Source organism: Alternaria ventricosa (genome assembly GCF_023758065.1).
Source record: "Alternaria ventricosa strain BMP 2768 chromosome Unknown scaffold_1, whole genome shotgun sequence".
Lineage (NCBI taxonomy): Eukaryota > Fungi > Ascomycota > Dothideomycetes > Pleosporales > Pleosporaceae > Alternaria > Alternaria ventricosa.
Genome location: NW_026055681.1, coordinates 1,716,364 through 1,743,119, shown reverse-complemented (window position 1 = coordinate 1,743,119; position 26,756 = coordinate 1,716,364). Strand labels below are relative to the sequence as shown.

Here is a 26,756-nt window from a genome sequence, read left to right as displayed (position 1 = left end):
TCTCCACTCTTGGCATCCGGCCCTGGGGGCCCGGTAATCACGGCTACGATTACGATTCTTTACGCTTTAACGACTTTGACGAGGATATACCCCTTTCTTTATTGGTTATACCCTTTTCTTTATTTGGTTGTTAACGGCGGCATCTATATACCCATATCTTGTTTTTGTTAGCGATGTCTGCATATAGCAGATGCTCTTTGGATTACTTGGTAGTATGATTAATTTGGATATGGTTTTCGGCTTCTACAATTGAACTTTGTTTGGATTGACTATGGTGTGCGACTTTTGATGGTGATGTTCAAGTAAAGTTCCATCTTCAAGAGGGCGTATGTGGTTTCATTCACTATATCGCCACGCTCCTCTACCCCTGCCCCTGCCCCTGCCCCTATTAGGCGCTACGTGTACTGGCGGAGGTTTCTTCCGCACGAGTCCGTCCTCTCCGAAGATCCAGCTAGGTGAGTCGTTCACGATGTCTACCATGGTCTTGCCCTCAGCATTCCTTGCGGTTCTCTCCGCACCTTTCTCTAACAGCAGATTGCATACTGCAGGACTGAATCCCACTAGGAGGTAAATTTCTGAAACTGACATGAGCAATGGGGTTTCCCCCTCTTGGGTCAGCGCGTTCAGTTCAACACCGTGTTCAAGAAGCAAATTGATGATTGACGTAATCCTGACTTCATCTCCTGGTTGAGTGGATTTACTTGCGTAGTGTAAGGTAGTCATGCCAGACGTGGTTTTAGCGCATGCATCGGCGCCAGAGTCGATGAGATAGCGGACAAGCTTCTCGTTGCCAAATTGAGCGGCGCCATGCAGCGCTGTCGAGCCATCTGCAGCAGTGGTGTGCAGATATTCACCATGATTATGAAGCAGTTGTACTAGCTGTAAGCGCTCTTCACTACTGCTGGAATAGTGAGAGAAGAACTCGACTGCGAAGCGAAGTGGTGTCCACCCAGTCTCGGTACGATCAGTCTTTCCCGAAGTGACATCATGAACATTCGCGCCGTTATCAAGTAGCAACTTTACTATTGATATGTTGCCATACTCGCATGCTGTGTGAAGTGGTGTCTCTCCTTGAAGCGCCCGAGCAGAAACATCCGCGCCGTTCGCGATGAGAACTTTTGCGAATGAGGCATTTGCTACCAAATGCAATGGGGTGTAGCCGTCCTCGTCCGTACCGGATACGCTTGCTCCCGCCTTGATGAGATCCTCAACAAGACTCGGGTCATCGTCCGCGTCTCGAATGATGCCGCAAAGCGGCGAAGTCTCATCAGGCGCAACGTGATCGACGCGCAGGCCGTTGGCCAGAAGAAATCGTACAACATCTCGCGGCACGTGCGACATGTGTAGGCAAGCCCAAAAAGCTGTAGAGTGTCGACCTTGATCGTCACGCGTATTGACATCAGCACCAGCTTTGACAAGACTATCCATGATGCTAGAAACGCTTTTGTCCAGAGGGCAGCATAAGACTGGTGGTCGGCATCGGTCGTCACAGTCGTAGTCGTAAAGGGCGCAAATGAGGGCTTTTCCTAGGGCTGTCCCATTTCCATTGAGGCGTACGGGATCTGAAAACCTTGCCTGGTAGTAGTGGAGAAGTAGCTCAAAAGCCTCCACATGCCAACACAAGGCCGCTCTTTCTATGGCTAGCCGTACAGCCTCTAGCCTGGACATATCAGAGAAGTCGCGAGTTCCCTGCTTCTCTAGAATCAAGGCAAGGCAGTCCACGTGATTCTTGGATGCGGCAAAAAATAGCGCGGATGGCGATATACTGATATCGTGGTCGAGGAGCGCGGCTAATGCATTTGATTGTCCCAGCCAAGCTGCAAGGTCAAGTGCAGACAGCGAAACTTGGTAGGCTGGCTCGATGTCGTCTTTGAGTGTAGGATCTGCACCAGCTTCCAAGAGAAGCTGTACAACCGATCCGTGATCGGCGCGTATAGCGAGGTGTAAAGGGGTACAATCGTTCCCGTTACGAGCGTCGATGTTCGTGGTGGCGGTTGTGTTGTTCTCTAGTATAGATGTGACCAGAGCAACATCGCCTTTGTAAGTCGCCGTGTGGATTTCGCAATCGCTATCGTGAAGTGGATATTGCTCCATCCACTTCCGGTTCTCCTCAAGTATAAGGGCATATACTTCGGCATCTTCGTTCGGCATGCTGACTGATGACGAAGAGGTACGTGATGGAAGGAAGCAAAGTGAGATGTCGTATCCGAAGATGAACCCATGAGAGGAAGTCATATATCAAGGATACATAAATAAACAGTTTGTCGCCCTTCATCGCAAAAGGGCGCGAACATCTCGAATTCTGCATCCTTCAGGGCGTTCCATTGCGCGAATGGTTAGTGAAGGAATTCGGTAGATTACGTAGCGGAACCTATGGCCTGAGCGCGGTCGCTGCATGTCCTTCCATCAGAAGAATTTGCACATCTGCAGATGGAGTTGTGCCGCGGTTCTTTCCATGGTGAAGGTTCCTTCGTCATCTGAGTGCGTGCGTTGTGGCTCGTGCGGGGCTCTGACTCGGGGTGTCTCACAGTCTCGCGGCAACAACCTCACTGCAACTCATCACTTTATCCAACCGAGCACTCACGTCACTGGCTCTGAACATACCACCAACCTCTTGCAACCTCTTGGGACTTTCCACAAGCGGGTACTGTGCAACAATGTGTTGGTGTCGCGTCAACTGACACCAGCGCCCTACGCCCTTAGATCCGGCTGGTGCGTTCTGTACGAGATTGCGAACTTTCTCGCGACGAACATCAAGGCCGGATACATGATTAAGCACTTCATTTCAGAGCGCATGCGATCTTTGTCGCCCATATTCGCGATCCGATGGCTGCAAGGTACCCTCATGTACCCGTTCATGCGCGTGGAACAGCCGCAGGAAACTGCGTTTCAGATCTCCCAAGCCTCTTCAGGTCTGTATTGTGTTGACCCGACACGAACATCCCCTGCGGCAGAGTTGAAAACTAGATCTCGCTTGCAGCCTGCATTCAGGGCGAATATGCGCGTTTCATCCATGGCAACGGCCAATGTATCCTCCACTCATACACATGCCTCGGATATCCCCTCAATGCTTCGAAAGGTCAACCGGCTACTACGAAGTGATGGCCCATCCAACACCAACAACAAAAGGTTATCGGGACTGCTGACGACGAATCTGGAACAGTTCTGCCTGGTCGTAATCGGTTCTATCGAGTTAGTGAGCGCAAAGCTATGCGTTCGTCCAACGTCATACCAACGACAGGCACATAAGCTTATTTACATATACCCCAGAAACTCGGAAGCAAACCCATCTGCCAACTTGGGATTGCAGGTACCAACATGCGACCTGTCACAATGCATCAGCCTATGTGGTCTTCCCAAACACGTCTGATATCCCCATTATCCATTTTGGCGCGTTCCCCAGAGCTATCTCAATGGTTCAGATCTCCTCGACCAAGGTACATGCCTCGAGGTTAGCACAGACACGCTAGGTGCTTCTGCATCTCTGATACACTGGCCAGCCAGATTCCATGAACACATACCGCGCCGCAAAGATGACTTGTGGCGATAGTATTTGATGCTTGCCCCACCCACAGGATATGCGCTCGGTCGGCTCGTGGCCGTTCTTTCTACTTTCAGATTGCCGAATACGTGACTCTGGTAGTCATTTTGGCAGCTGAAGGTTCTCTAGTTTTGTTATGAGTCTATCGCAATATACCTCGCCAGAGTTTCTGGCCGAAGATCGAGGCCCAACTATCAAAGCGACAGCCTGCCTGCTGATCTTTTTCTGCACATCTTTTGTTGCCTTACGTTACTACTCACGCTATCTCACGAGTACCGCGTTGAATATCGAAGATGTTCTCGTTCCTTTTGCATGGCTAGCTGAGGTGGGCCTTTGCATTGTTGGTATCGGTAAGCATGCAACGCCTTGGAGACTGCTTGCGCCAGCTAACATATCAATCAGTCATGGTCGAAAAAGCCAGCACTGGACGACATATGGCCTACATTGCGTCAACAGATCCGGCAAAGATATCCGAGCACTTCAAAGGCATTATGATACAAGAGGTCTTGCATCCAGCAGCTGTCGCATTCCCAAAACTCACTGTTGTACTGCTCTACTTGCATATCCTTACCAACAAGTACGAGCGCCTGGCTGCTAAGACGCTAGTCGTTCTCATTATTTCTACGTGGATTTCTTTCACGGTAGCTGTCGGGTTCCAGTGCATGCCTTTCAGGTTCAATTGGGACAAGAACATTCCGAATGGAAGATGCTTCAACGTTCAAGTCTTTGCGAACAGCTCTAGCGTACCTAACATCGCAACCGATTTGGCCGTCTTGATACTACCTCTAAGAACAGTGTGGTGTCTGAAGATCAGTATTGGAAGAAGAATTGGGCTGTTACTCATTTTCCTGACCGGAAGCGTGTAAGTCGCCACTTGTACTTCCCAGGCCTTATTCGTAGCTGACCGATATATAGTGGTATCGTCGCATCTATAATTCGCACCGTCGTGTTCGCCCAAACCCTCGCGGAAGCCGGACCTCTTACAGATGTAACATGGAATCATGTTGCGCTCATAAACTGGACAATGATAGAGCCGGGCATGTATCTCCTCAGCGCTTGTGCCCTCTCGTTCAAACCTCTTCTTCGGATGTTTGCCAAGGCCCTCCATCTTCAGGGCTTTGTTACACATACAAAGTCTACTGTCGGTGTGACCAGGAGTCATGTCAAAAGAACATTCACATCGACCCACACGCAGCCTGAAGTCTTCGAGCTCGGGAACGTCTCCGAGTTTGGCAAGTTTCACCGATTGAGCGACGATAATGCGAGCAGTAGTACTGGTGAGGTTGATGAGGGAAGGATCGAAATGACCGCAACGAAGACCATTGAACTGAATACAGAGAGAAGACTCGACGATGAGCGTTGGGACCGCAGTGATGTTGCGAGCGACCACTTTGGGAGGGCGGTTTGATGTGTTAGCCAGACACTCTATCTATGAATAGATGCTTAGATGAATGAATGTACGTTACGCCTCCTAATTATCAAGGTGAGGCGACATCTTGGACGTGTGAGCCTTCCTTTCGGACATGCGTAATCGCTGCAGTGCGGAACAGGACCGCTACCAATGCTGAGACCCACCCACCCTTTCGTACCTGGCAGGGAACGAATACCATCGCGCCCCTCGGCGAGACGGCATCTTCTCACATGAGATGCGCGTATGCGAGTGCCTTTCGGACTCTGTGCACACCGGCCCCGAAGCCAGCTACCGGGAGAGATCGATCGGGCGCGTCTTAGCGTGCCGCGCACCTAACGCGAATTAAAAACATCGTCATGCATATGTCTAGAATGCCTCCACCTCCACCCAATGTGCCACCAGCCCACCGAACGCGCTCCATCACGACGTCATGTTGCTTATGAGGCGTCCCTTGACCAGCCACATGGGCTCGCGTCGGCGTGGAATAGCCGCTGTTACTTGACCCTCTGATCTCACCGTTACGTCCACGTACATATCACGAGCAGCCTATACCAAGATGTCTGCTGGCCCTCGACTACTTGTACGCTCTGCACGAACAGCTCTACCCAGAATTCAACTTGCAACTCGCATTACAACACCTATCAGAACAACTACTCCTCGATACTTCTCTACTACACACATCTCCAGAATGCCCGACCAACTCAAGGCTAGCGAGGTCAACTCCAAGACCGACCCCTCTGTCGCGAAGCAGTACGACGATGAGACGCCCAAGGACCAGCAGATCAAGCAGTTCTTTGAGATGGTAGACGGCAAGAAGATTTGCATGCTCAACACATACCGCAATGGTGTCGGTATGTTCACCCCTACGTTCCTGCACTCTCAAGCTCTATCCCCTCGATTCTATCCCACGTAGCTCTAGACTAACCATTGTTAGGCCCCGTCGGTCGCTCCATGGCCCTCGCCCGCCGCGACGGTCCCGACTTCCTCTTCCTCGCCAACAACCACTCGCAAAAGTTCAACGACTTGAACCAAAACAAAGAAGTCCAGATCTCGTTCCAAGACCTGAAGACACAAGAGTGGGCCTCCATCACAGGAACTGCCACAACAACAGACAACAGCGACCCCCGCATCAAGGAGGTATGGAGCCGCGGCGCTGCAGCATGGTTCGGTGATCTCGGTGATGGCAAGCACACTGGTGGCCCCGAGGACCCCCGTATGACTCTGATTGAGATCAAGAGCAAGTACGTCTCATACTACGTGACAGATGTCGGTCTCTTGGGTTACGCAAAGGAGATCATCAGCGCGAATGTCACAGGCGGCGTCGCCAACACCGGAAAGCTGAGGGAACTCAAGGAGGCGGATTTGGAGAAGGCCAGGTCGATGTAAGTGCACATAAGCACTGTTAATATAATGGGAATATGTTGAGATCTTGGTAGATCTCCATCGAAGCTATGAAGGCTTGCAGATTTACAACAATAATCATATTCAATGACACATGCACGATGCAATGCACTTCGGAAATGAATGTACAAAAGGCGTGATGTGCAAAGCAGAGCATACATTGAAAAGCGTGGAAGCAATCAGCGTCCATACATGCATGTGCGCTTGACGGAACGTTTGAACGAGCTTGCGAAGGTGGGTAGCTGCGATTGGAGGCTACCCCACTTTCGTCATGGCCACGGCGTTTGACGATGATGTGATCAATCCTTGTATATGGCGTCGAAGTTCGCAAAGACGGCGATCGCTGCTATATAGCCTTGAGGGGTCGCCAAATGCCTAAGAGCACACAACCTGCCAGCAGTTACATTATACTAGTACAACTCTGATAACTACCATCACCACTACCATGGGCAAAGATCATCCTGACGCAGACCTTCATCCTGAAGCGACAGGACTTGCAGCAGCGACGGTCAAAGTAAGCAAACACACGTCTATAGTATCTTATCGTTGCTGATCTTTGAAGGCTCACTCAGCCGAATGCCCCTTGAAACTGTACTCGGGATGGTTCTGTCCCTTTGTGCAGCGCGTATGGATAGCGCTGGAGGAGAAGGGTATACAGTACCAATATATCGAAGTCAACCCGTACCACAAGCCACAGTCTCTATTGGATCTCAACCCCCGTGGTCTAGTCCCAACGCTGCAATACCAGAACAAGCCACTCTACGAGAGTACTGTTCTTTGCGAGTTCCTGGAAGAGGCATTCCCTCAGCATACACCGCACCTGATGCCGACGGATCCCTATCAGAGAGCTAGAACGAGGATCTGGACCGACTATGTAGGCAGTCGCATCATCCCTGCCTACCACCGTTTTCTGCAACATCAGGGCGATGGCTTGGAGGAGAAGCAGAAGGAATTCCTGAACCATCTCAAAGAATTCACACGTGAGATGGATGCTGAGGGGCCGTACTTCTCAGGCAACGACTTTGGACTTATTGACATTGTTCTGGCCCCATGGGGAAACAGGCTGTGGGTGTTCGACCACTTCAAGGGTGGGTCGGGCATTCCTGATGAAGGAAAAGGCGGGGAGGACGAAGAGGTCTGGAAGCGCTTCAGGAAGTGGCTGTCTGCTGTGGAGAGCAGAAAGAGCGTCAAAGAAACGCTGAGCGAGAGGGAGCATTACTTGCCGATCTATCAGCGGTATGCAGAAGACAGAGCACAGTCCGAAGCGGCCAAAGCCATCAGAGCGGGTCGGGGCATTCCTTAGATGCACAGTATTGTATGGTATGCTATGGTAGCGTGTCATGCCTAGTGACGTCAAGCTGGTGATGTTCGTTCGATGTTTGGCAGGGCTACTGTTGCCCGGTCGACACTGTTGATAGTGTTGATAAACGGGACCCGCTTGCCGCGCTACAACGGGCTAAGCGTGCGCCCACGCAAATGATGCTGAACGCTCTTGGACGAGGATCCCTCACAACCTATATGCGCCGGCGCGACAACACATTGCCAGCAGACCGACTTAACTACCAGCCACCATGTACGGATACACGGCAGGCACACCCTGCCCGGCGCCCTATTCCTCCACGGGCAGCTATTACAGCGGCTATGGCAGCCACTACGCGCCTTCCTACTTCGACGACAACAACACGACGGCAAACCTCGAATACACAACCGAACTGAAGCCCCGCCAGGCCAAGCCGCGACGACCGATGCGTGCCACACACAAGCCTGCCTTCAACCCCTCGCTTGACATCTTCGAGGATGTCGCGCAGGAGGAAGAGCAGCAGCAAGCCGAGTTTGCGGTCAAGAGGAGGAGCCGTGCCAGCGTTGTTCCCGCAGCTGCGAGGACAAAGAAGAGCACCATACTTGCGCACCCCGCGCAGAGAATACCCAAGGCAGTCGCGCCTGCCCAGGAGCCACAAGTGGAGAAGCCGCATCGGAGACGTGTCTCGCACGCACCTAGCGACAGGCATGCGACGGATGTCAATGCGACTGTTCGGCTACAAGAGGACGTTTTGGAGAGGAAGGAGCTCAAGAAGCAGGCCTCTAAGAAAGACCTGCGACGGAGGACCATCTACATACCGTCTGATGACACGTCAGTCTTCACCATCCACCCGGGACAGCCTACACACGCGTCGCGCAACGTTCGGGAGCCGTCACCAGATATCGGACTGGATCTGGTCACACTTTCTGAGGAGGAAGGAAACAACCTCATGCCAGCGTTGAAGAGGGAGAAGAAGCTACCGCGCAAGTCTCTGGCTGCACCACCGAAGCGAGGCCCTCTGAGTACCGCATCGCGCTCGTCACAAGGTTCGTCTTTCTCGAGTGACGTCGTAGGCTCAGGAGGAGGGAAAGAGAATCTTCCACCCGGAATGGAGGCTGTCGAGAAGAAGAAGAACGGAGTACACATCGAGATCAACTTCACCAAGGCTGATACAAAGAAGCCCGACGCAAAAGCACCCAAAGTCCATTTCAACGCCCCGAAAGAACCCGAGCGGATACTACACACCAAGAAGAGGCCCGAGGGATCCCAGAAACGACCACGGTCACACGTGGCTCAAGACGATGCACCAGCAAAGGCGCTCAAGGCAAGGGCAGATGGCACCGCCTCTGCCGCAACAAGCAGAGCATCTTTGAGGACGACCATCAAGACCGAACGAGCGAAACTGGCCAAGGCGAAGCGCGCGCCACTATCTTCCTCGCCCTTCCACACCGACAAGTCTCCACCCACAGCTCTGCGTCGTCAGAAGACTGGAAGTGTCGCGAGCAGTATCACCATGCTGCACGAAGTGGGCCAGCGACCGCAATCAAGAGAGAAGTACCCAGTACTGCAAGAGGATCTGGCTCAGCCGGAATTGTACGAAGACAACTGGCTCACCTACCAGGAAGTCGCCATCACCCAGCTTCTCAACTCCGTGTTTGACTCGGCGGCCAAGGATCCGAACGCGGAACAGAGCCCGGAGGAGATGCGCAAGAAGATGCTTGCCATTTACCACGATCCCGCAATGCCATCACTCCACAAGCGACTACAGGCTTCGCTTCAGTTCGGCGCACTGAGCATACCGAAGGACCTCCTCGCTCAGACACTTAGACTCAAGGACGACGTCGGACTGCGCAAGAAGTTCCTCAACCTGTGGACCAAGTCATACGATCTAAACGCACTACGTGCCGCGGCTGAGACTATTGTCGGTCGCCAAATCACAACGCCCTGCCGACTGTCCACAGGCTCAACATGCTCAGATGATGGCTCTCGCCAGTATCGCGCAGAGCGCCGGGCGATCGAAAGCTTCCTGTCCGCTTTTCTCATCAAGAACGAGGACGCTGTCCGGGTCAAGTCCGGAGGTGGTAGTATTGCAAGCCTCACACGCGGCGATGATGACTTTGGCTCCCAAGGCTGGTCGTGGCGGCGTACTGCATTGCGAAGTCTCATGCTTGTTCTCATCCTCGACCAAGCGAAGACAACGGATGCTTTACCAGGCTGCCTTTTTCAAACAACATCATCCTACAAGACGTCTGTTGAGATCCTGCACCAACTATCGAAGATGCTGCTACCTTCGCACGGCGACATAACTCGGCCCCTAAACCACCTCAACTACAAGGTCGAACATGTTCAGTATCCACTACAGGAGTACACCTATCAGATCGACAACATCGCCATCGACCTCCGTGATGGCATCGTACTCACTCGTCTTGTAGAGCTACTACTCTACCCGTCTACCACCCTTGGAACACAGCAAGACGACACCGTCACTCTTAGCCTACCCAGCGGTGAGCTTCTCAACAGCTCCCTCGACCCTTCGCAGAAGGACACCTGGGTCCTCTCCCAACACCTCAAATACCCGGCCATTGGCCGTCCCCAGAAGGTCTACAACGTCCAGGTCGCCCTGGCTGCATTGAGCAATGTGCCAGGCATGCCTAGCGCAGCGGTCAGTGGTATCCGAGCCGAAGATATCGTCGACGGACATCGCGAGAAGACGCTGTCGCTTCTTTGGTCCCTTGTTGGCAAGTGTGGCCTTGGAAGTCTTGTCGACTGGCCGCAGCTGGTCAAGGAGACGGAGCGCTTCCGCAACCAGTGGTACAGAGCCCGAGACAGCTACGAGGGACGAGTCCTCGATTCTGAGAACGAAGAGGAAGAGACATCTGAGCTGGACGGCATGGCATACCACAAGCGTCTTCTTCTTTCTTGGTCCCGCTCCATTGCTCGTCTCCATGGCTTGCGCGTCGCAAACTTGACAACGAGCTTCGCGGATCCAAAGGTCCTAGAGGTCATTGTCGACACTTACTTGCCTTCAAACCTGACTATCTCCACAGAAGGAACCGGACGTCTGGGTCTGGCAGCAAAGCTCAAGGCTGTGGGCTGCTCAACCTCATTCATTGCGCTCTTCACGCCGCAGCACAACACCGCTCGTTCCATCCCAAGCCGAGACTTCACCCTCCTCACACTATCCTTCCTAGCTAGTCGCTTGTTGCCACTTGCTCGTACACACCGCGCCGCGTCGACCATCCAGTCAGCTGTCCGTCGTTTCCTCCTCCGTCGTCAGATCAGCACTCGCATCCAAGCCATGAAGATAGCGCATGACTGCGCTGTCGTAGCACAGGCTCGACAGAAGATGGTCGATGCCGCCACAATCATTCAGCGACGTTGGAAGGCGATCCAAGATGCCCGGCGTCAACAACTGGAAAGCGATGTTTTGGCTTTCCAGGCCTTGGCCAGGGGTTGGGCTATCAGGCGATGGGTCCGCCGCATCACCGCCGGTCGCGTTGGCGGGAAGGAGAAGGTTAGGAGGGTTAGGGGTGGATGGTAATCTGCAGGATGCTGTATACTGATGTTCACACGCTCTCAAAGGCGTGAGGAGAGGAGATGACAAAGTTGGATACGAAACTGATTACGACGGAGTTGGCGAATTACTGTATTGTTTTGCGCGAGGCGTTCTCATTATACCTATGCACGGCGTTGCAAGCATGCTTTCCATCATTCATCGCGCTCGTTAGATACCACTTACAGATTGTCTGTTTCGTTTGAATGTCGATATTTGTGCCGCTTTAGCACTCTACTTCTGATGTTTATTTGCACATGTCACAGTGAATGTAGCTATATGTGCCAGGTTCTGAGTCGTTGCTAAATGAGATGTAATCTTCTCAGCTGTCCACAAATATTCATTTTTGGCAAATCACGGTATCTGGTTCTTTCTGGATACTGGACATAGCAGGCAACAGTCATGGCTCAAATGTACTTCGTTCGAGGTCATTCATGCGATGATATAGCTGTGGTCAACTTCTGGTCCATATGGCAACAGACGCTGAAGGTCCATAAGCACTCCACTACCTTTTTCCACCTTCATCAAATCGTATATTCATACCTCGTACGCCTTCCCATGCATCTTGCTGATATATCTTCCCACTCAAGATTTAGACCTTGTTCTCGATGTTGCGCTCATCCCTCAACTTGACCAGCTTCTCTATCGCCTCGTCGAGCGGTACAATGACACCACGCTGCTGTGTCTCCTGGTCGTCACGGTTCCTCCAGTTCACAGCCCTTGCTTGTTGTTCTTCGGCACCAACGACCATGATGAAGTTGTAGAGTGCGAGTTGCGCTGTGCGAATCTTCTTTTGCATGGTGTTGCCGCTGATGTCAATGTCGGCGTGGAGGTGGTGTTTGCGGAGCGCTGTCTGCACTTCCTTGACGTAGTCGTTCGCGCCAGGCATAACGGGAATGACCATGACCTGGCGAGGCGAGAGCCAGAAGGGCCATCGACCGGCGAAGTGCTCTGTGAGGATACTAATCTTGTCAGTAAACATGTTCGCTCAGTTCATAGGAATTGAAGCTTACGCGATGAATCGCTCGAAGGATCCGTAGATAGCGCGGTGAATCATGACAGGGCGGGCGTAACCTGGTTGCGGCTCCTTGATCTTCTTGGGGATTGTGACGTCGGCACCTTCCAGCTTCTCCTTCTTCTGCTCAATGTGTCCGCCTTCCTGAGCCTGAGGCTGGTCCTTGGACTTTGTGGGAATGACTTCGGACGTCATGTATTCGAGCTCAAACTGGTTAGGCAGTTGGAAGTCGAGTTGAATGGTAGCACACTGGAACTCTCGCTTCAAAGCATCAGAGATGGTGATGTCGATCTTGGGACCGTAGAAGGCACCATCTCCAGGGTTCAGCTCCCAAGCACCACCACCGGCAGCTGTAAACTCGTTCAAGGCGTCCGTCAGCTTGGCCTCTGCCTTGTTCCAGGTGTCGATGTCACCAAGGAAACCCTCTGGGCGTGTACTCAGCTTCAGCTTGAATGTGAAGCCGAACTTTCCGTATACCGCCTTGAGGAAGTCGAAAAGTGCAAAGATTTCCTCGGTGATTTGGTCTTGGGTACAGAATACGTGAGTGTCGTCCTGCTGGAAACGACGGACTCGCGTGAGACCAGTGAGCGCACCGCTAGCTTCGTTTCGATGTAAGATACCGAAATCGGCCATGCGAATGGGCAGTTCCCTGTAACTTCGCTCGCGGTGCTTGAAGATCAGGCAGTGTCCAGGGCAGTTCATGGGCTTCAGCGCCCATTTCTCTTTCTCAACATCAAAGGTGAACATATCTTCCGCATAATGCTGCCAGTGACCAGAGATCTTCCACAGTGCTGAGTTGTACATGTTTGGTGATGCCACCTCTTGGTACCCACGGTTCCAGTATTCCTCGCGAAGGAAAGCCTGTAGTGTATTGTAGATAATTTGACCGTGCGGAAGGAAGAAGCAGGAACCCGGGCTGTATTCATGGAAGAAGAACAGTTCTTGTTCCTTTCCAATCTTGCGATGATCTCGCTTTGCGGCCTCTTCGAGGAACTTGAGATGGGCCTGCATTGCGTCTTTATCGGGGAATGAGACACCATAGATACGTTGTAAGCTGTCGTTCTTGGCGTCGCCCAAGAAGTATGATGCGGAGTTCTTCATGACCTTGAACTGCTTTATCCGCCCGGTGTGTGGTACGTGTGGTCCTCGGCAAAGATCGATCAGTGGTCCGTTGCGGTACACGGTGGTAAAGGTGCCGTCGGCGATCTTGTCCTTGATGATGTGCTGCTTGTACTTGTTCGACTTGAACATCTCGAGTCTGGAAAGTTTTAGCATTCTTCTTACGTGTGGGATGACAATCTTACAGGTCGTCTTTGGAGAGGGTCAAGCGCTGGAATGGCTGCTTCTCCTTGACAATGGTGTTGACGATAGTCTCGAGTGGCTTGTGGTCGGCGGGATCGACTGCGGCGTTGTCTGGAAGAGCCATCTCATAGTAGAAGCCGTCCTCAATTGGAGGGCCGATACAGAGGTCGCAGCCAAATCTACGTTCCGATGCTTCTCCTAGGATATGTGCGCTCGAGTGCCAGAAGACCTTCTTGCCCTCGGGGTCGTCGAATGGTAGGAGCTCAAGCTTGCAGCTCTTCTCCAAAGGCCGCTCGAGATCCCACAGGGTCTCATCGGGTGTGCCCTTGTCCAGACGCGCAACGACGGTGCGCTCGAATAAGCTCTTCGCGATGTTTCGCGCAATGTCGGCGGGACTGGTAACCCATGACTCTCCTTCGATGTTCTTGCCGTCTTCGAGGGTAATGGTGATCTTCTCTGCAAGGCGGGAGGTGTCAGTACTGGGAATCGGCGGCATTATGGGAGGAGCGTACCGCGGGGCTTTTGGGCTATCTCTTCGTCGTATTTCGCCTTGAGCTTCTCGAAGATCTGGATGCGGTGGTCGATGAAGGCTGGTGCAGGGTCGAGCATCAATGGACGACCATCACCAGCGTCGCCCTTGGCCTTCTTCTCTTTCTTGGGCTTTGGGGCCTTGTTTTCCTTCTGCTCGACCTTCTTCTCGGCATCTACGGCCAAGTTCTTGACGCCCTCGACAGCCGAGTTGACTGCATCCTTGACTGCGTCCGCCATGTTGTTGGTGTTGTCGAGTCTCAGGCGCGTTGGGCGGGGTTGAATGAGCTGTGACTCAGGCGTATGCGAGGTGCTGCAACTCGGGGGTGTGATGGGAGTGCAGTAGGTCTATAATGGATACGGTCGCTATGATGACTCCTGCTCGGTGTGCAGAGTCCGGTCCGAAAGCAAAGCAACGTCAGACTCAGTCACAATGCCAAAAAGATGCGCGCGCACGACAGCCCACTTAGCCGTTTAGGAGGCGCATTTGGTGGGGTTGCATGCGGCGGAAGGAGCCACCGGCGAAACGTGGTACCGATTGGCCGCGCTATCTGCAACTTCATTTTCAGTCGAACTTTTCGCGAAGCTCTAGACCAAGCTCACCTTTCGCGCACCGATCCACATTCAACATCACCAACAACATGGCATTTCGCGGAACTCCTCGTGGCGGTCGCGGCGGCGGCTTCGGCGGACGTGGTGGATTTACTCCTCGTGGAGGTGTGTAGCATGTCTGGAGCTCTACACGACTTTTAGCTAATGCGCGACAGGACGCGGCGGTGGTTTCGGAGGAGGCTCTTTCGGACCCCCAGACACTGTCATCGGTACGTGGCGCGATCACACGGTCAAGCAAAGCGCTAATGACATGCTAGAAATGGGCAAATTCGTTCACGACTGCGAAAACGAGATGTTCTGCGAATCGATAAACACCAAGATCCCCTACTTCAACGCGCCCATCTACCTGGAGAACAAGGTACATATACCGTGACGGGAAAAGGCAAGGATGACGGGCTGACCCAGCTACAGACACCCATCGGCAAAGTCGACGAAATCCTCGGCCCGTTGAACCAGGTCTACTTCACCATCAAGCCTCAAGAGGGCATACAAGCCAAGTCTTTCAAGGCTGGCGACAAATTCTACATTGGAGGCGACAAGCTGCTCCCTCTTGACAGGTGAGCCGGTTCAGATTGCATTTGGGATTTTTGCGCTAATTCCTCTAGATTCCTTCCTAAGCCTAAGCCCGTCGGTGGTGTTTCGAAACCCAAGAGGGCCGCCGGTGCCGGTCGTGGAGCTCCTCGTGGCGCAGCTCGTGGCTTCGGAGGTCGTGGTCGTGGAGCACCCCGAGGACGTGGTGGACCTCCTGGACGTGGCGGCGGTTTCGGTGGCCGTGGAGGAAGTGGATTCGGCGGTCGCGGAGGCGGTGGTGGTGGTTTCTCAAGAGGTGGACGCGGCGGTGGTGGTTTTGGTGGACGTGGCCGAGGAGGATACTAAGTGCCTCGATCCGGGACGGTCACCACTTTATTCGGAATACGCTGGCAATGCGCACCCGTTTGCGCTGCCGTTTCGGCTCGATCCTACGACTACCTACCGATACCATGATCATTTGAGGCGTTTTGGAGTTGATGGGGCCAATGTATCATGTCTAGACATGGCGCCATGCTATGGACATCTTGTAAAGGATGCGCGCGTTATATTTTCTAGTCAAATTACTCTGAAGTCCAACCTGCCCGATGCATTTGGGCGACTGAAATATTTTCTAGAGCAGACTTCGACGCCAGCGACCGTGCGGGAAACGCTCACAAGACGTCGCGAGCCATACTTATCGATTAAACGGCAAAGATCGCACGAATGCACTCGGTCGGTTAATATGAGCTGTTGTTTTGGAAATCGCTAGACTATGGTCTGTTCGTCAGACTGGTAGTTGCTCACTGCAGCCATGAAAGAGCGCTTCAAAGCGTGTTGCACATCTGGAAGGTCTGCCAAACGCAAACTTGCTATATACAGCTGCATGAATGTGTACCATGAGTGATACCTACCTATTACCTGTTCGTATTGGGTGGTTGTGTGGTATAGTTTATGCGCTGCTGCAGTGAGTCGCAAGGCTTATTGTCAGCATAAAAACATCCGCAAACCAGTCAGTGCTAATATCGAAGAAACTAATAGTAGACAATAAATCAGACGTCACAACTGTCAAACACTGGAGCCATGTCAACATGCCAGGTTTGTAGCAAAGGGATGTTTGCGCCGGTCCAATAGTCTCGTTCCCAGCCCCATCCCAGCTTGGGAGGCTGGGCTGCCATGAAGGTTCCTCGGACCACAACAACAGGGGCTTTGGCAATTTCAGCATCGTGCATTCGCAATTTCCATCATTCTATTCCCCGCGTCTCCGCAAATATCTTTCCCGATTCCCCCGTCCACGATAACTTCACCCTGAAGGCAGTGTTCACTGTTGAGGCACCTCCGAGACCTCCGCATCCGCCCCGCAACACCCTCGCACGTTGCTGAGGTTACCTGTAACGTCATCCATCATCACACGGACTACACGACCGCGAGCGCAAAGACTCGAGATACTTTCGCGAGAAAAGCAATTGAAAACGGGAGCCAAAAAGCACCCGATTTTCGCGGTATAGGAGAAGGGAAACGTTGCGACAGCGCCAAGTCCCAAGCCTAATCTGCGGATAGGCGGCATAGCAAATCAACGACACCAGGCTCTGTACCTCGAAACGCAAGAACTCTGTATTCGAAGAACCGTTGCACCGGCAAACTACCACCGTTGCGCATATCGAACGCCACAGCAAGAGCACCCTAGCGCAAGCTTGACCACAATCGCATTCACCAGAACCCTTCCGACTTAGCCGCCGAGGCGCGACAGAAGGATACAATGGCTCGCGCAGGACATTCAGGCACAGTTGTGGGCTCAGCGGTAGTAGTACGGGAGAAGTACTACTGGCCCGACCTACAACTGAACATCTGGACGATTGTCATGCTTGCAACAGCCGGAACAATATTAGGAGTGAATGCGCAATTCATGGCGATACAAGATCGGATGGGACTGGGAACGCCATGGTATGTACACTCTACAATCTCCTATGCGGCCAGCATAGTGAGCGAGGGATACATATGAACGCTCCGCTAATGCCTTTGACAGGATAATGCCCTACGGCGTCACAGTTGGCACCCTGGCCATACTCTTCATCATCATCGAAATCGTTTTCATCGCGCAACGGAAACTTCTCCCGGGTACCATGATGCTCCTATCCTTCATCCTCCTCGTCCTTTTCATCGCCGGAATAATCGGAACCGCGATACAACTCTTCGCCGGACCCAACATCAACAACCAGTGCAATACATACGTCTTCAACAACGACGTGGATGGGCCAAACATGGATACGCTAGCATTTCTGCAGCAAAGGAATATCTGTAAGTACTCTTCGTGTCTGCGACCAGTCGGACAAGTAAAGAGTCATATGGCTAACAGTGAACAGGCCAATGCTGGCAAGCCGAATTCGCTTTCTGGATCATCGGAAGCATATTCCTCGTGTGGATGATGGTCATGGCGAGCCAAGTTAACTCGAACACATATGCCAGGTGATCTAACGGCCCAGACCCGTCAACTTCCTGCTCTTCTTAGGACTCTTGTCCATCTTCTTTGTGTCTTATTTTCTGCTTTCTGACAATGGCCATGTGTACATGAAAGAAGCGCGTATTGCGTGATTTCAGCAATAGCGGCGGCGTTAGGGCAATGTACTTTTTCTTCATTACGAGATACCGATGGGACGCATAGTAAGGAAAGATGGGTGAATGTAAGGAAACGTAGCAGGAATGACGGATCTTCCGGCTATCAGATCTGTATGATGAATAATAGCAAAATGCATTTTCCATAATAACCGATTGAAACAGAAGAAGTTACTCTTGCTCTAACAACTGCCAACATGCTGTCAGGCTACCATGGGACGATTGCAGACTGCTAGCTTTCTGCAGGGCATATACCCATTTCTTCCCATGGGAATCATGGCCTTCCAGGCACGAAGAGCCTCATTCACCATGGAACTCGCGGTGTGACTATGATTGGTACCGCGACTTGACCTGCATTTCACATTTCACCCTGCATCTGATTCCCAATCCGACCCTCTCTCTCCGCGGAAGCTAGCAACGCCATCATAAGCACCAATCCTAATTCCCTCATAGCCAGGATGGAATACGAACACAGACAATGCACCACCGAAAGCAGGTTTGGTAGAACCCCCATTTCGCACTGACAAAAAGATTCCCGGGTCTTGGTCTTACCCGGAGATGGAGCCGCGGGTCCTCTGGATTCGAGGCTAATACGTGGACCTGGGCAAAAGAAGTACGAAGGGCCAGAAAAGGAACTTCTATCATTAGCCCTGGAGATGCGATAGCAGTGATCTATGCCTTTGCTTCTTTAAGATCAACATTAAGTGGCCATCTCGACAATGCATGCATGACCCGTCCCGTCCTTCGCCGTCACCCAGCCGACGCATTTATCAGAAGTGAGGTGTATTAATCCCGTTCGTTACCCAAGCCGCCCGCGCCCATGCACCACCAGCCACGGGCCTAACACCCACTAAATCGGCGATCATCCCGTCACGAATCCACACCGTACAGATGGATTTCCCAGCCGCACATTCTTACATCATCACGTTTCAATACCAGCCACGCTTCTAGATTGGGGCTTAATGGTTACCCTTGGCGACAAAGGCTGGCCTTGCCTTTTACCAGCGTCGTGACCAATCAGGACGCTGCGACTCGGACACGAAGTTGGCACGAAACGCGTCGGCGACTTCTGGAGCGCGTCGGTTTTGGCAGACTTCATTGGCTGTGAGGATATGCGGAGGTTAGGAAGAGGGGTGTGTGGCTGGCTGCTCCTTGTAGAGCCTTCTGACTCTTACCTGGGGTGCAGTGGTTCGAGATCTTCTGAATTGATGTGTTGTACTCTGTATGTAGGGAACATGCAAGTAATACGTGATGGTGTGATGGGAAAGGCGACGTGGTCGTTATGACACTCAGGTGTTGCCGCTCGTGAAGGGTGCATAGAACCTTTAGTGTACTTCATTCTGCTGCAAACCGTTGATCATGTTCGCATTTGCCGCATAGCTTTAAGACAAGTGGTGGTAGTGGTTGGAAATGCAGACGCGTGGCGTAGCGATGATTCGCTATCATGCACAGCCTTCCCACAGTGCATTAGCGAGACCAGGAAACAAGTATGTACGGCACTTTATCATTCAATGCGTCTTATTATTCGCCTACATGACCAAACCCCAAAATGCAGTTGCATTTCGGAGGTGCCTGGCTAGGCCGTCGGTCCCATTCTACCGCTCGCGTAATGTGATACTGCTATACACTGCTGTGCTGAGTTGATAGCAAACAAATGAACAAAAAATTGCTTAGAATACAGTCGCTGGAATAAAGTGTTCGAACGGGGATATGCGTGAAGGGTGATACAAAGCGCTTGCGTTTGTCGCTAGCTCAATTTTGCCGCCAAGGGGCGGTTGGGCGGTAATTGCAAAAGATAACGTAGGAAACGTATGCAGATATGCATGGGTTGTGTTGATGATGCCTTCCATAACCAAAGAGGTCTTGCCTCTGTAAACGCCATGCTTATCAAAGAGTCAAAACGAAGAGAAGAAAAGGAGACGCCATTCGATAGCGGCATTGGGTGGATTGGTGGCGAAGCGATGTATTGCGTATGCTCAATGTCGCCCTGGTGTCGTTGCGTCGTGCCCACATGAGTGCTGGGCTGTGTGTGGAGGAGGATGTGAGAATCACGAGATGAGCTCTCCACCAAGGTCCATTGGGCCATCCATCCTTCCGATGTGAGCGTTCATATGGGAAGCGTCACCAGGAGGACCAATGTTATCGAAGTTGAGGTGACGTCGTGCTTCTCGGACGGCAGCAGGTGTTCGGGTCGCAACGGGTGTGCGGTTCCATGAGGATGCATTGGCCTGGGCAGGACTCGGCGACATGTTGAGGAACTCGGCAAAATTGAGGTTTGTTGACGGTGTCGCAAGTCCGAAACCCATGTAGTGAGAGCCGCCACCGCCGGGCGTGGACATCATCGACGAGGGAAGGGGTGTCGCTTTGGGTGGTGGAGTCGATGGCGCAAGCATCTGCGGCTTCTGGTGACCTGGACGGACTGGCGTCGGTGATGTAGCCAGGTACATCAAGAGGTTTGCATCGTCATCTCCTTGTTTTCCTTCCCGAGCTGCACCGGCAGCATTGAATCCACGTTGTCGAAGACGTGCTGAGCGAGCGACATCAGGGGGCGGCGTGCGTGGGGCCCTCTGCGGCGGCGGCGATGACTGGAAGTGCGACCGGTCGAGGGAAAAGTGCGATCTGTTGATAGAGAAGGATGTGATGGGTAGGTCTTCGTCATCGTCTTCGGAGAGTAGGGGCGAATGTGGATCGGGAACGGTCGAAGTTTCGGAGACGAAAGACAGGCTAGGGACATGTTGACGACCAAAACGTGCGTGCCGGCGATGGTATACAGGCGAAGACTCGGGCAGTTGGAAGCTGTTCTTCCACGAGGTAGCAGCGCTGGTGGCTGTCCTCACCTTGACACGGGCGTGGTTGCTCGATGCTGGGTACATTGTCCGGTCTTGACGGGGCCGCTTGTTTTGAAGGTAACTGCCTGTGCTGACGGACCGGCTGACGGATCGTCGGACATCGTCGGAGAATATGGGGGCTTGGAGTGGGGAGGAGTCGAGGACGCTGGGTTGATAGAAGCGCTCGGAGACGCTCGAAACATCCGACATGGCTTCGTTGCTGGAACCGGGGCGCTTGCGTTTGCGCTCAGCGCCGTCGAGGACGGGTTCAATGGCATCCAGGCTGAGGCTCTCCCAGCCATTCTTCATCTTGACGTTGGCCAGGGCGAGGCGGTTCTGCAGCGTTCGGGTCATCTGTAGTACACCTGGTTAGCAAACAAAGGGCGAGGGGCTGCAGACGGAGAGATGGACCTTGGAGACTTGGGCCCTTCGCAGGACCTTGCTCGCGACTTCGTCCTGTTCGGCCATGGCGGAGCAATTGGGTTGGACGACGGGGTAGGGAGATCCAGCAGTGATATGGCCCGTTGAACGTCTCGATAGAGCTGCTACAGACGAAACGTGGGCGGAGCTGAGGTGACGGTCCGGCAAGGAATGTGAGGAGCTGGCGATGCAAGCGGACTAGCCTCAAAGTCTGCGGCAGCACAGGCCTCGTACTTGCCAGGGCGTTGTAGGAGTGATGATGAAGTCAAGGTGCTAGGAGTCGCAAGCGGCACGAAAGCCTTAGTGACCCCATAGCGGGCTCCTATCCGGCGCTGGAGCCTTGTCCGAGTGCGCCTGCAACAAAGAAAACCTATGCTGCTGAGGGTTTGGCGAGCGGCAGGGGTCGCGCATCTGGTGGCTGCGGTAACGTGCTGAGTAAGACAGGAGAGGTACCGTATGGTATCGGTAACGCTGGACCGTGGGAATGTTTCAGACACGCCTTGCCTTATCGCTGCAGGCCATCCTCGGGGAACGGGCGAGGTCCGTTGCTTCTCGAGCTACACCACATGGATGCGCGGATGACGACGCGCAGAATCGGTGACGGGGCCGGCCACCACATATGCCTCGACGCCGCATGCGCATCACATGCGTGTGTCAATGGCGGACAGCCTGCCATGCCATTGTCGCTCACGGCGCTGATGGACATGACACTGGATGGCATACACATGTCAGATCACGACCTGCCGTCCCAAAGCGGCTAGAGGACGTTGCGCACCAACGTCATTCGTTGAGTCGCTAGGAAGTCGCGAACGCCTGCTCACCATGCGCTCGCGCTCGACTCCACAGTCGCAACTCTTACTAGTTGTCCTCCCGCAGTTGCGCAACAGGGCCAATTCCTGCCAACTGTCCTGCTTTGGCGCTAGAGCCTTCCCAATTGAACAACTACCTGTTCGGTCCTGCTAGCTTGGATCGACGGAGCTGCAGCACTTCACGTCGGCTGCCTCTCCACCTCGACAGCGCTGCCACTTTCTTCACCACCAGCTTTCTTTGCCCTCTCCCGTCATACTGCATATCCTGCTTTCACTCGCTTCCCGCATAGTACATAGCTATTGCCAGTACACTCTCCCGCTCGCTTGTTCCCACCCTATCAGTGATTATCACGCTCGCCGTATTACGCGTCCTCACAGCTCCACAACCGCGCCCTCCTTGTCGCTCGTTACCTACCTGCGCTGTACCTCACTGAGACGACACTGAACATAATCCACCTTGGACCTTGGACGATACCTACGCCTATGATTTCATAATTCGACCCGTATACCAGCGCCGTAGTTGTCACCATGCCGTCTTTCCTCAGAAGCCTCGGTAGGAAGAGCAGCCGCATGTCCAAGAATGGCGACAAGCAAGCAAATGGTGCCGATGCCCAGAACGGCAAAGGCTTAGCCCATCGCGTATCCGCCTCTACCTTGAACTCGTCTCAAGTCGGCTCGTCGACGCCCTCTACTACGCCAGCCACCTCTACCACCGACGAAGTCAACACTCAAACCAAAGACCTCACCAATGGCCCTACACCTGCGCCTGCGCGACCTCAGCGACCGACTGTCGACCCCGTGAAGCGTTATAGCATGAATGTAAGAAACCGTAGCCATCTTCGCAAGGCGTTACTCTAATAGTACCTGCAGGGTTTAGCTTCGCCTACCTCGACCGGCTCCAACAGCTCGTCTAATAGATCTTCGCTACTCGCGCCGCGCATCCTATCCGTCTCGGATAACTCCTGGGTACACCAACAAGTACTGCTGATATTCGGGCAGATCGGTGAAGCACAGAGCAAACCGCTGGACGGCACACTTACGGTTAATCACCATCAGGGCCGCTTCCCATCTACTTGCTGGCCAGTACATGACTCCTACTTCAAGGCCTTGGTGCACCTGGAGCCTGGCTGGAACAGGATCCGACTTGACTTTGCCTCGCCCAAGGTCTCCTCACCGAACACCTCCGTACCCGCACATGCCTCTTTCATCAATATTAATTACCTCCCATTATCGCACTCACCGCCTCTCCAGCTTGCGATCATACTAGGTCATGATTCTCCTGGCACTTACGACGCCCCACCAGAGCGCATCGAGCGAGAAGGTAACGGCCTCGAACTTGCAACCAAGAAATTCCGTATGGCTGCGTATCTTTGGCAAGCCTTTACTGGCGAGCAGATGAAGCGTTACGGATTCGGTCGACGCTGCTTCCGATTTGAAGATGCCTGGGAACCTGGAACGCTAAGTTACCAAGATTGGGAACACAACCAATACCGGACGCAGGCCAAAATCCACGTTATACGCTCAAGAAGGTCCGTCGCTGAGATACGCGACCTAGAACGCGCACAGCAGTACGGACCGGGAACCAAGAAGAACGAACTTTTCGACATTGCCATAGAAGCATGTAGAGACTACTTCCCCATGGTACCGGGCCAGAAACACTACGTCTCTTGTCTGTTCCTCGACACACATTGGGACACGCAAGAAAACACAGTTCGAGGACATGCGGCTCTAGGCGGGGGCACTGGAGATCTTCAGCTAGCCATCTTTGGCTCGCATGCGCTCCACAGCTATCCGTCGAGCATCGAAGAAGTTTTCCAGGCTTTCCAAGACTGTACGCAAACTAACACTGCTTTCGTCGCCAATGACTGCAACGAATCTGGGAGCAACTGGGAAGCTGCCAACATAGGCATTGGTGCCCATCTGCATGAGACGGGTCATCTCTTTGGTTGTCCTCATCAGGAGTCGGGTGTAATGTTACGCGACTACGTTACATTGAACCGAACCTTCACTTGCCGAGAACCCTACTCAACCCGCACCAAGTCAGCCGGTCAGCGACTAGTCCTGCCAAACGACGAGTGCAGATGGCACAAGCTCGATGTCCTCCGTTTCCGATTTCACCCCTGTTTCCGCATACCCATCGATAGCCCAAACATCAACGGGGATGGCAGTGTCCAAGTGTGGACAGTTGATGTTAGCCAAGGCGGCGTCATCGCAACCTCGAAATCAGGCATCGCATGGGTGGAGCTGTACACCGAAGGAGAGGAGGTTTGCCACTACTGGAAAGAGTTTCCTGAACAGGACAACCAGTATCCACGACAGGTTGCACTGGAAGAAAACTCGCTTCGTTCTTTGTTACCCAAAGAGAAGCAAAAGTCGCGCCTGAAGCTCGAAGTCTACTCGGCCGGTGGAGGCAAGCACGTGGTGGAGGATTTCAGTCAGCTTTCCAACCAGAAGAACTCCCGTGTCAAGATACCGGACGGGCGATGGGGCTACCGCGGTGGCAAGCTTGGCTACTCACAGATGCAGGGCTCACAGCCTCATGAAGTCATCTTCGATTACGTCCACATTCAAACCAAGCTTTTGCTTAGCATCAAAGTGTACCATGGTTCCGCAGTGGATGGATTGGAATTTGTGTATGAAGACACACACACCCAACTTTTCGGCAAGCGAGGAGGTAGCATGACTGAGTTTGCCCTGGACACCCGCAAAGGAGAGCTGCTACTGGGCTTTTCCCTGCGCGCTGGCCTTTGGATCGATGGTCTACAAATACTAACAAGTCTGGGGAGGAAGAGCGAGTGGTATGGAAACCCGAATGGTGGTAGTGGGTATGTATGAGATCCATGGCTTGAAGAATACTAGCTAACCCTAATGTGCAGACACACGCTCATCCCTCCTCGTGGCTACACCATCGGCGGCATATCAGGTTCCTGCGCACAATGGCTCGACGGTTTCTCTTTGATCATCACGCGGTGATTGTATCACTGCACAACTTGACATACTTTCCTTGTTTCTGTTCGCGACAATCGTCGCCCACCCCAAAACAGACGTCCTGATCGTTGAGCAGCTGCTACGAGACACGGTCATGCTGCGTTACCATCGCCCTGGTGGAGGTTCCAGACAAGCTATCTTGTACCTTTTCGGCATGTTTGCATACTCCCATCTCTGGACAGCTTGGCTCCTTGCAGCATTTAGGTCGGCATCAGGTGTACCGGGTTAGAAACTGTTTTGATCCTGTCTGAGGGAACTTTCCTCTTCCTGTTGTTGGTTCAGGAAGGCTTGAATCGCAGATTTAGAACCATGATACTACAGTCATTGAACTTGACTTTCTCTGTAATAGTAACAATTCTAATAGACTTCTTAATTCACAAGGAATTTGCAGTGACATGGTAATTACCTTTCAAATGCTGTTTCCCATAGACATGGTGCAGTTTCAATCGAGTCTCTTTTAGATGATTCTTGATAATAGGGTATCATTGTATTTTGTGCGCCCGCTAATCGATCATAGCATCGTCATGCGTCTCACTAACAGGACAGAAGCAGCCAATTCCTGCTCTCTATAGGCCAAAGATCCATTACTTCCATCACCACAATCACAGCGGCTCACATACAGCATGCTGAGCCGCTCTCCTCTGCCCCATCAATCTAGGGCTTGGGAATCTTGACGCTCTTGCTAACCATCAGACATCCGTGGAGAATGAACATGGCAACAACAGGGTGGAACTCGAACGCCGTGCCCTCAAGCCAAAGACCCATGGGGATCTGCTCCAGCGTCCAGCCCTTGTACACCCAGTATGCCATGACCTGCACGATACCCAGCGACATGGGAATCGGCGTGCCCTCGAAGTACTTGCTCTTGCCCGTCGCATCCTTTGGCACCATAGCAACCGTAACATTGAACCTCGCGAGACGTGTAAGACCGCAGAGAACGAAGAAGCTGAGGAGGAGGTGGTCGACGGGAGTGCGCAGACCGAGACAGAAGGCGGCAGCGGCGGGGCTAACACCGAACGAGACGAGGTCGGCCAAGGAATCGAGTTCCTGGCCCATGAGCGACGCCTTCTTGCGCCAGCGTGCGACTTTGCCGTCCATGAAGTCGAAAAAGAGACCGAGAGGGATGAAGCCGAGGGCCCAGTACAGGTTCGTGTAGTTGAATGGGTCTGACTGCGTGCAGTAGCGGAGGGAGGACATGATGGACATTACGCCGCAGAAGCCTGGATATCTGGTTAGTACAGGTTCTCGTTCCTTCGCGTCGTAACTGGCGGAAACGGCTATCGGAATGGGCATTGAGAAACGTACCATTGAGCTCGGTAATGTAGTCAGCGGCGTGCAGAGCTCTCACGAGAGAGAAATGTCCAGCATCCTGCGAGAGGAGCCTTTTTTGCTTGTCCTGCACTGTTCTTCCTGTCAGCCCCTTGTATTTCATATATCGCGTCGGATTTTTTTGCCAACGTACCCTCACCCTTCGCCGGGGGCATCTCGTCTTTGGGCTGCGGCTCTCCGCCGTTCCGTCGTTGCGACATGGTTTTGATGTTGTTGCGGGTGTGTGTGTGTACTGTGCAATAGGTCGCTTCCGCTTGCTTCAAAGCAAGAATCAAGACAGAGATATCGAGGTGTCCTGTGTTGCGCAAAGGCAGAAACTAGAGGGGGGAGCGGGAAAGTTAAGGGTCTGGGTAGGGTTGTTGCGTGGAGAAAGCTTGTTGTTGGTGTGCGCAGGTAGGCAGTGACGTGCCCTGGGCACTTTGGGCCTAGATCAAGGCGGCTGGGGACAAACGTCATTTTCGTCCTACGCAAACTTCCGTGCTGCACTGCCCGGCTCAGCCCATGTGATACGCACGTGCCTGCGGCAATTGTTTCTCTACATCGGCAGTTCTTTGTTCACCATGTCCAAGTATGAGGCTGTGTCTTGAACAGAAGGGCTA

General features: G+C 53.0%; 10 protein-coding genes across 10 annotated transcripts; 7 read left to right on the top strand and 3 right to left on the bottom strand.

Annotated features, from left to right (window-relative positions):
* Positions 1-3,677: 3,677 nt before the first annotated feature.
* On the top strand, positions 3,678-4,949 carry J4E93_000596 (uncharacterized protein; the record flags this gene model as incomplete). Its single annotated transcript, XM_049338555.1, has 3 exons — positions 3,678-3,891; positions 3,944-4,403; positions 4,457-4,949. 3 exons carry the CDS (start codon positions 3,678-3,680, stop codon positions 4,947-4,949), a joined length of 1,167 nt encoding a protein of 388 aa, XP_049204440.1.
* A 691-nt stretch (positions 4,950-5,640) lies between these two features.
* J4E93_000595 (uncharacterized protein) lies at positions 5,641-6,338 on the top strand (the record flags this gene model as incomplete). The annotated part of the gene is made up of 2 exons (XM_049338554.1): positions 5,641-5,803; positions 5,887-6,338. The coding sequence occupies 2 exons, from the start codon at positions 5,641-5,643 to the stop codon at positions 6,336-6,338; spliced, it is 615 nt and encodes a 204-aa protein (XP_049204439.1).
* Positions 6,339-6,798: 460 nt separating this feature from the next.
* Positions 6,799-7,656, top strand: J4E93_000594 (uncharacterized protein; the record flags this gene model as incomplete). Its single annotated transcript, XM_049338553.1, has 2 exons — positions 6,799-6,867; positions 6,916-7,656. 2 exons carry the CDS (start codon positions 6,799-6,801, stop codon positions 7,654-7,656), a joined length of 810 nt encoding a protein of 269 aa, XP_049204438.1.
* Positions 7,657-7,924: 268 nt separating this feature from the next.
* Positions 7,925-11,194, top strand: J4E93_000593 (uncharacterized protein; the record flags this gene model as incomplete). The annotated part of the gene is made up of 1 exon (XM_049338552.1): positions 7,925-11,194. The coding sequence occupies one exon, from the start codon at positions 7,925-7,927 to the stop codon at positions 11,192-11,194; it is 3,270 nt and encodes a 1,089-aa protein (XP_049204437.1).
* A 604-nt stretch (positions 11,195-11,798) lies between these two features.
* On the bottom strand, positions 11,799-14,291 carry J4E93_000592 (uncharacterized protein; the record flags this gene model as incomplete). The annotated part of the gene is made up of 4 exons (XM_049338551.1): positions 11,799-12,168; positions 12,220-13,479; positions 13,526-13,979; positions 14,036-14,291. The coding sequence occupies 4 exons, from the start codon at positions 14,289-14,291 to the stop codon at positions 11,799-11,801; spliced, it is 2,340 nt and encodes a 779-aa protein (XP_049204436.1).
* Positions 14,292-14,692: 401 nt separating this feature from the next.
* GAR1 (H/ACA snoRNP pseudouridylase subunit) lies at positions 14,693-15,539 on the top strand (the record flags this gene model as incomplete). Its single annotated transcript, XM_049338550.1, has 5 exons — positions 14,693-14,768; positions 14,819-14,872; positions 14,921-15,021; positions 15,075-15,220; positions 15,269-15,539. 5 exons carry the CDS (start codon positions 14,693-14,695, stop codon positions 15,537-15,539), a joined length of 648 nt encoding a protein of 215 aa, XP_049204435.1.
* Positions 15,540-16,929: 1,390 nt separating this feature from the next.
* Positions 16,930-17,640, top strand: J4E93_000590 (uncharacterized protein; the record flags this gene model as incomplete). Its single annotated transcript, XM_049338549.1, has 3 exons — positions 16,930-17,114; positions 17,197-17,468; positions 17,534-17,640. The coding sequence occupies 3 exons, from the start codon at positions 16,930-16,932 to the stop codon at positions 17,638-17,640; spliced, it is 564 nt and encodes a 187-aa protein (XP_049204434.1).
* Positions 17,641-19,831: 2,191 nt separating this feature from the next.
* On the bottom strand, positions 19,832-21,079 carry J4E93_000589 (uncharacterized protein; the record flags this gene model as incomplete). Its single annotated transcript, XM_049338548.1, has 2 exons — positions 19,832-20,965; positions 21,023-21,079. The coding sequence occupies 2 exons, from the start codon at positions 21,077-21,079 to the stop codon at positions 19,832-19,834; spliced, it is 1,191 nt and encodes a 396-aa protein (XP_049204433.1).
* Positions 21,080-22,368: 1,289 nt separating this feature from the next.
* J4E93_000588 (uncharacterized protein) lies at positions 22,369-24,813 on the top strand (the record flags this gene model as incomplete). Its single annotated transcript, XM_049338547.1, has 3 exons — positions 22,369-22,659; positions 22,711-24,665; positions 24,717-24,813. 3 exons carry the CDS (start codon positions 22,369-22,371, stop codon positions 24,811-24,813), a joined length of 2,343 nt encoding a protein of 780 aa, XP_049204432.1.
* A 669-nt stretch (positions 24,814-25,482) lies between these two features.
* J4E93_000587 (uncharacterized protein) lies at positions 25,483-26,357 on the bottom strand (the record flags this gene model as incomplete). The annotated part of the gene is made up of 3 exons (XM_049338546.1): positions 25,483-26,048; positions 26,134-26,229; positions 26,291-26,357. The coding sequence occupies 3 exons, from the start codon at positions 26,355-26,357 to the stop codon at positions 25,483-25,485; spliced, it is 729 nt and encodes a 242-aa protein (XP_049204431.1).
* Between the last annotated feature and the right edge of the window lie 399 nt (positions 26,358-26,756).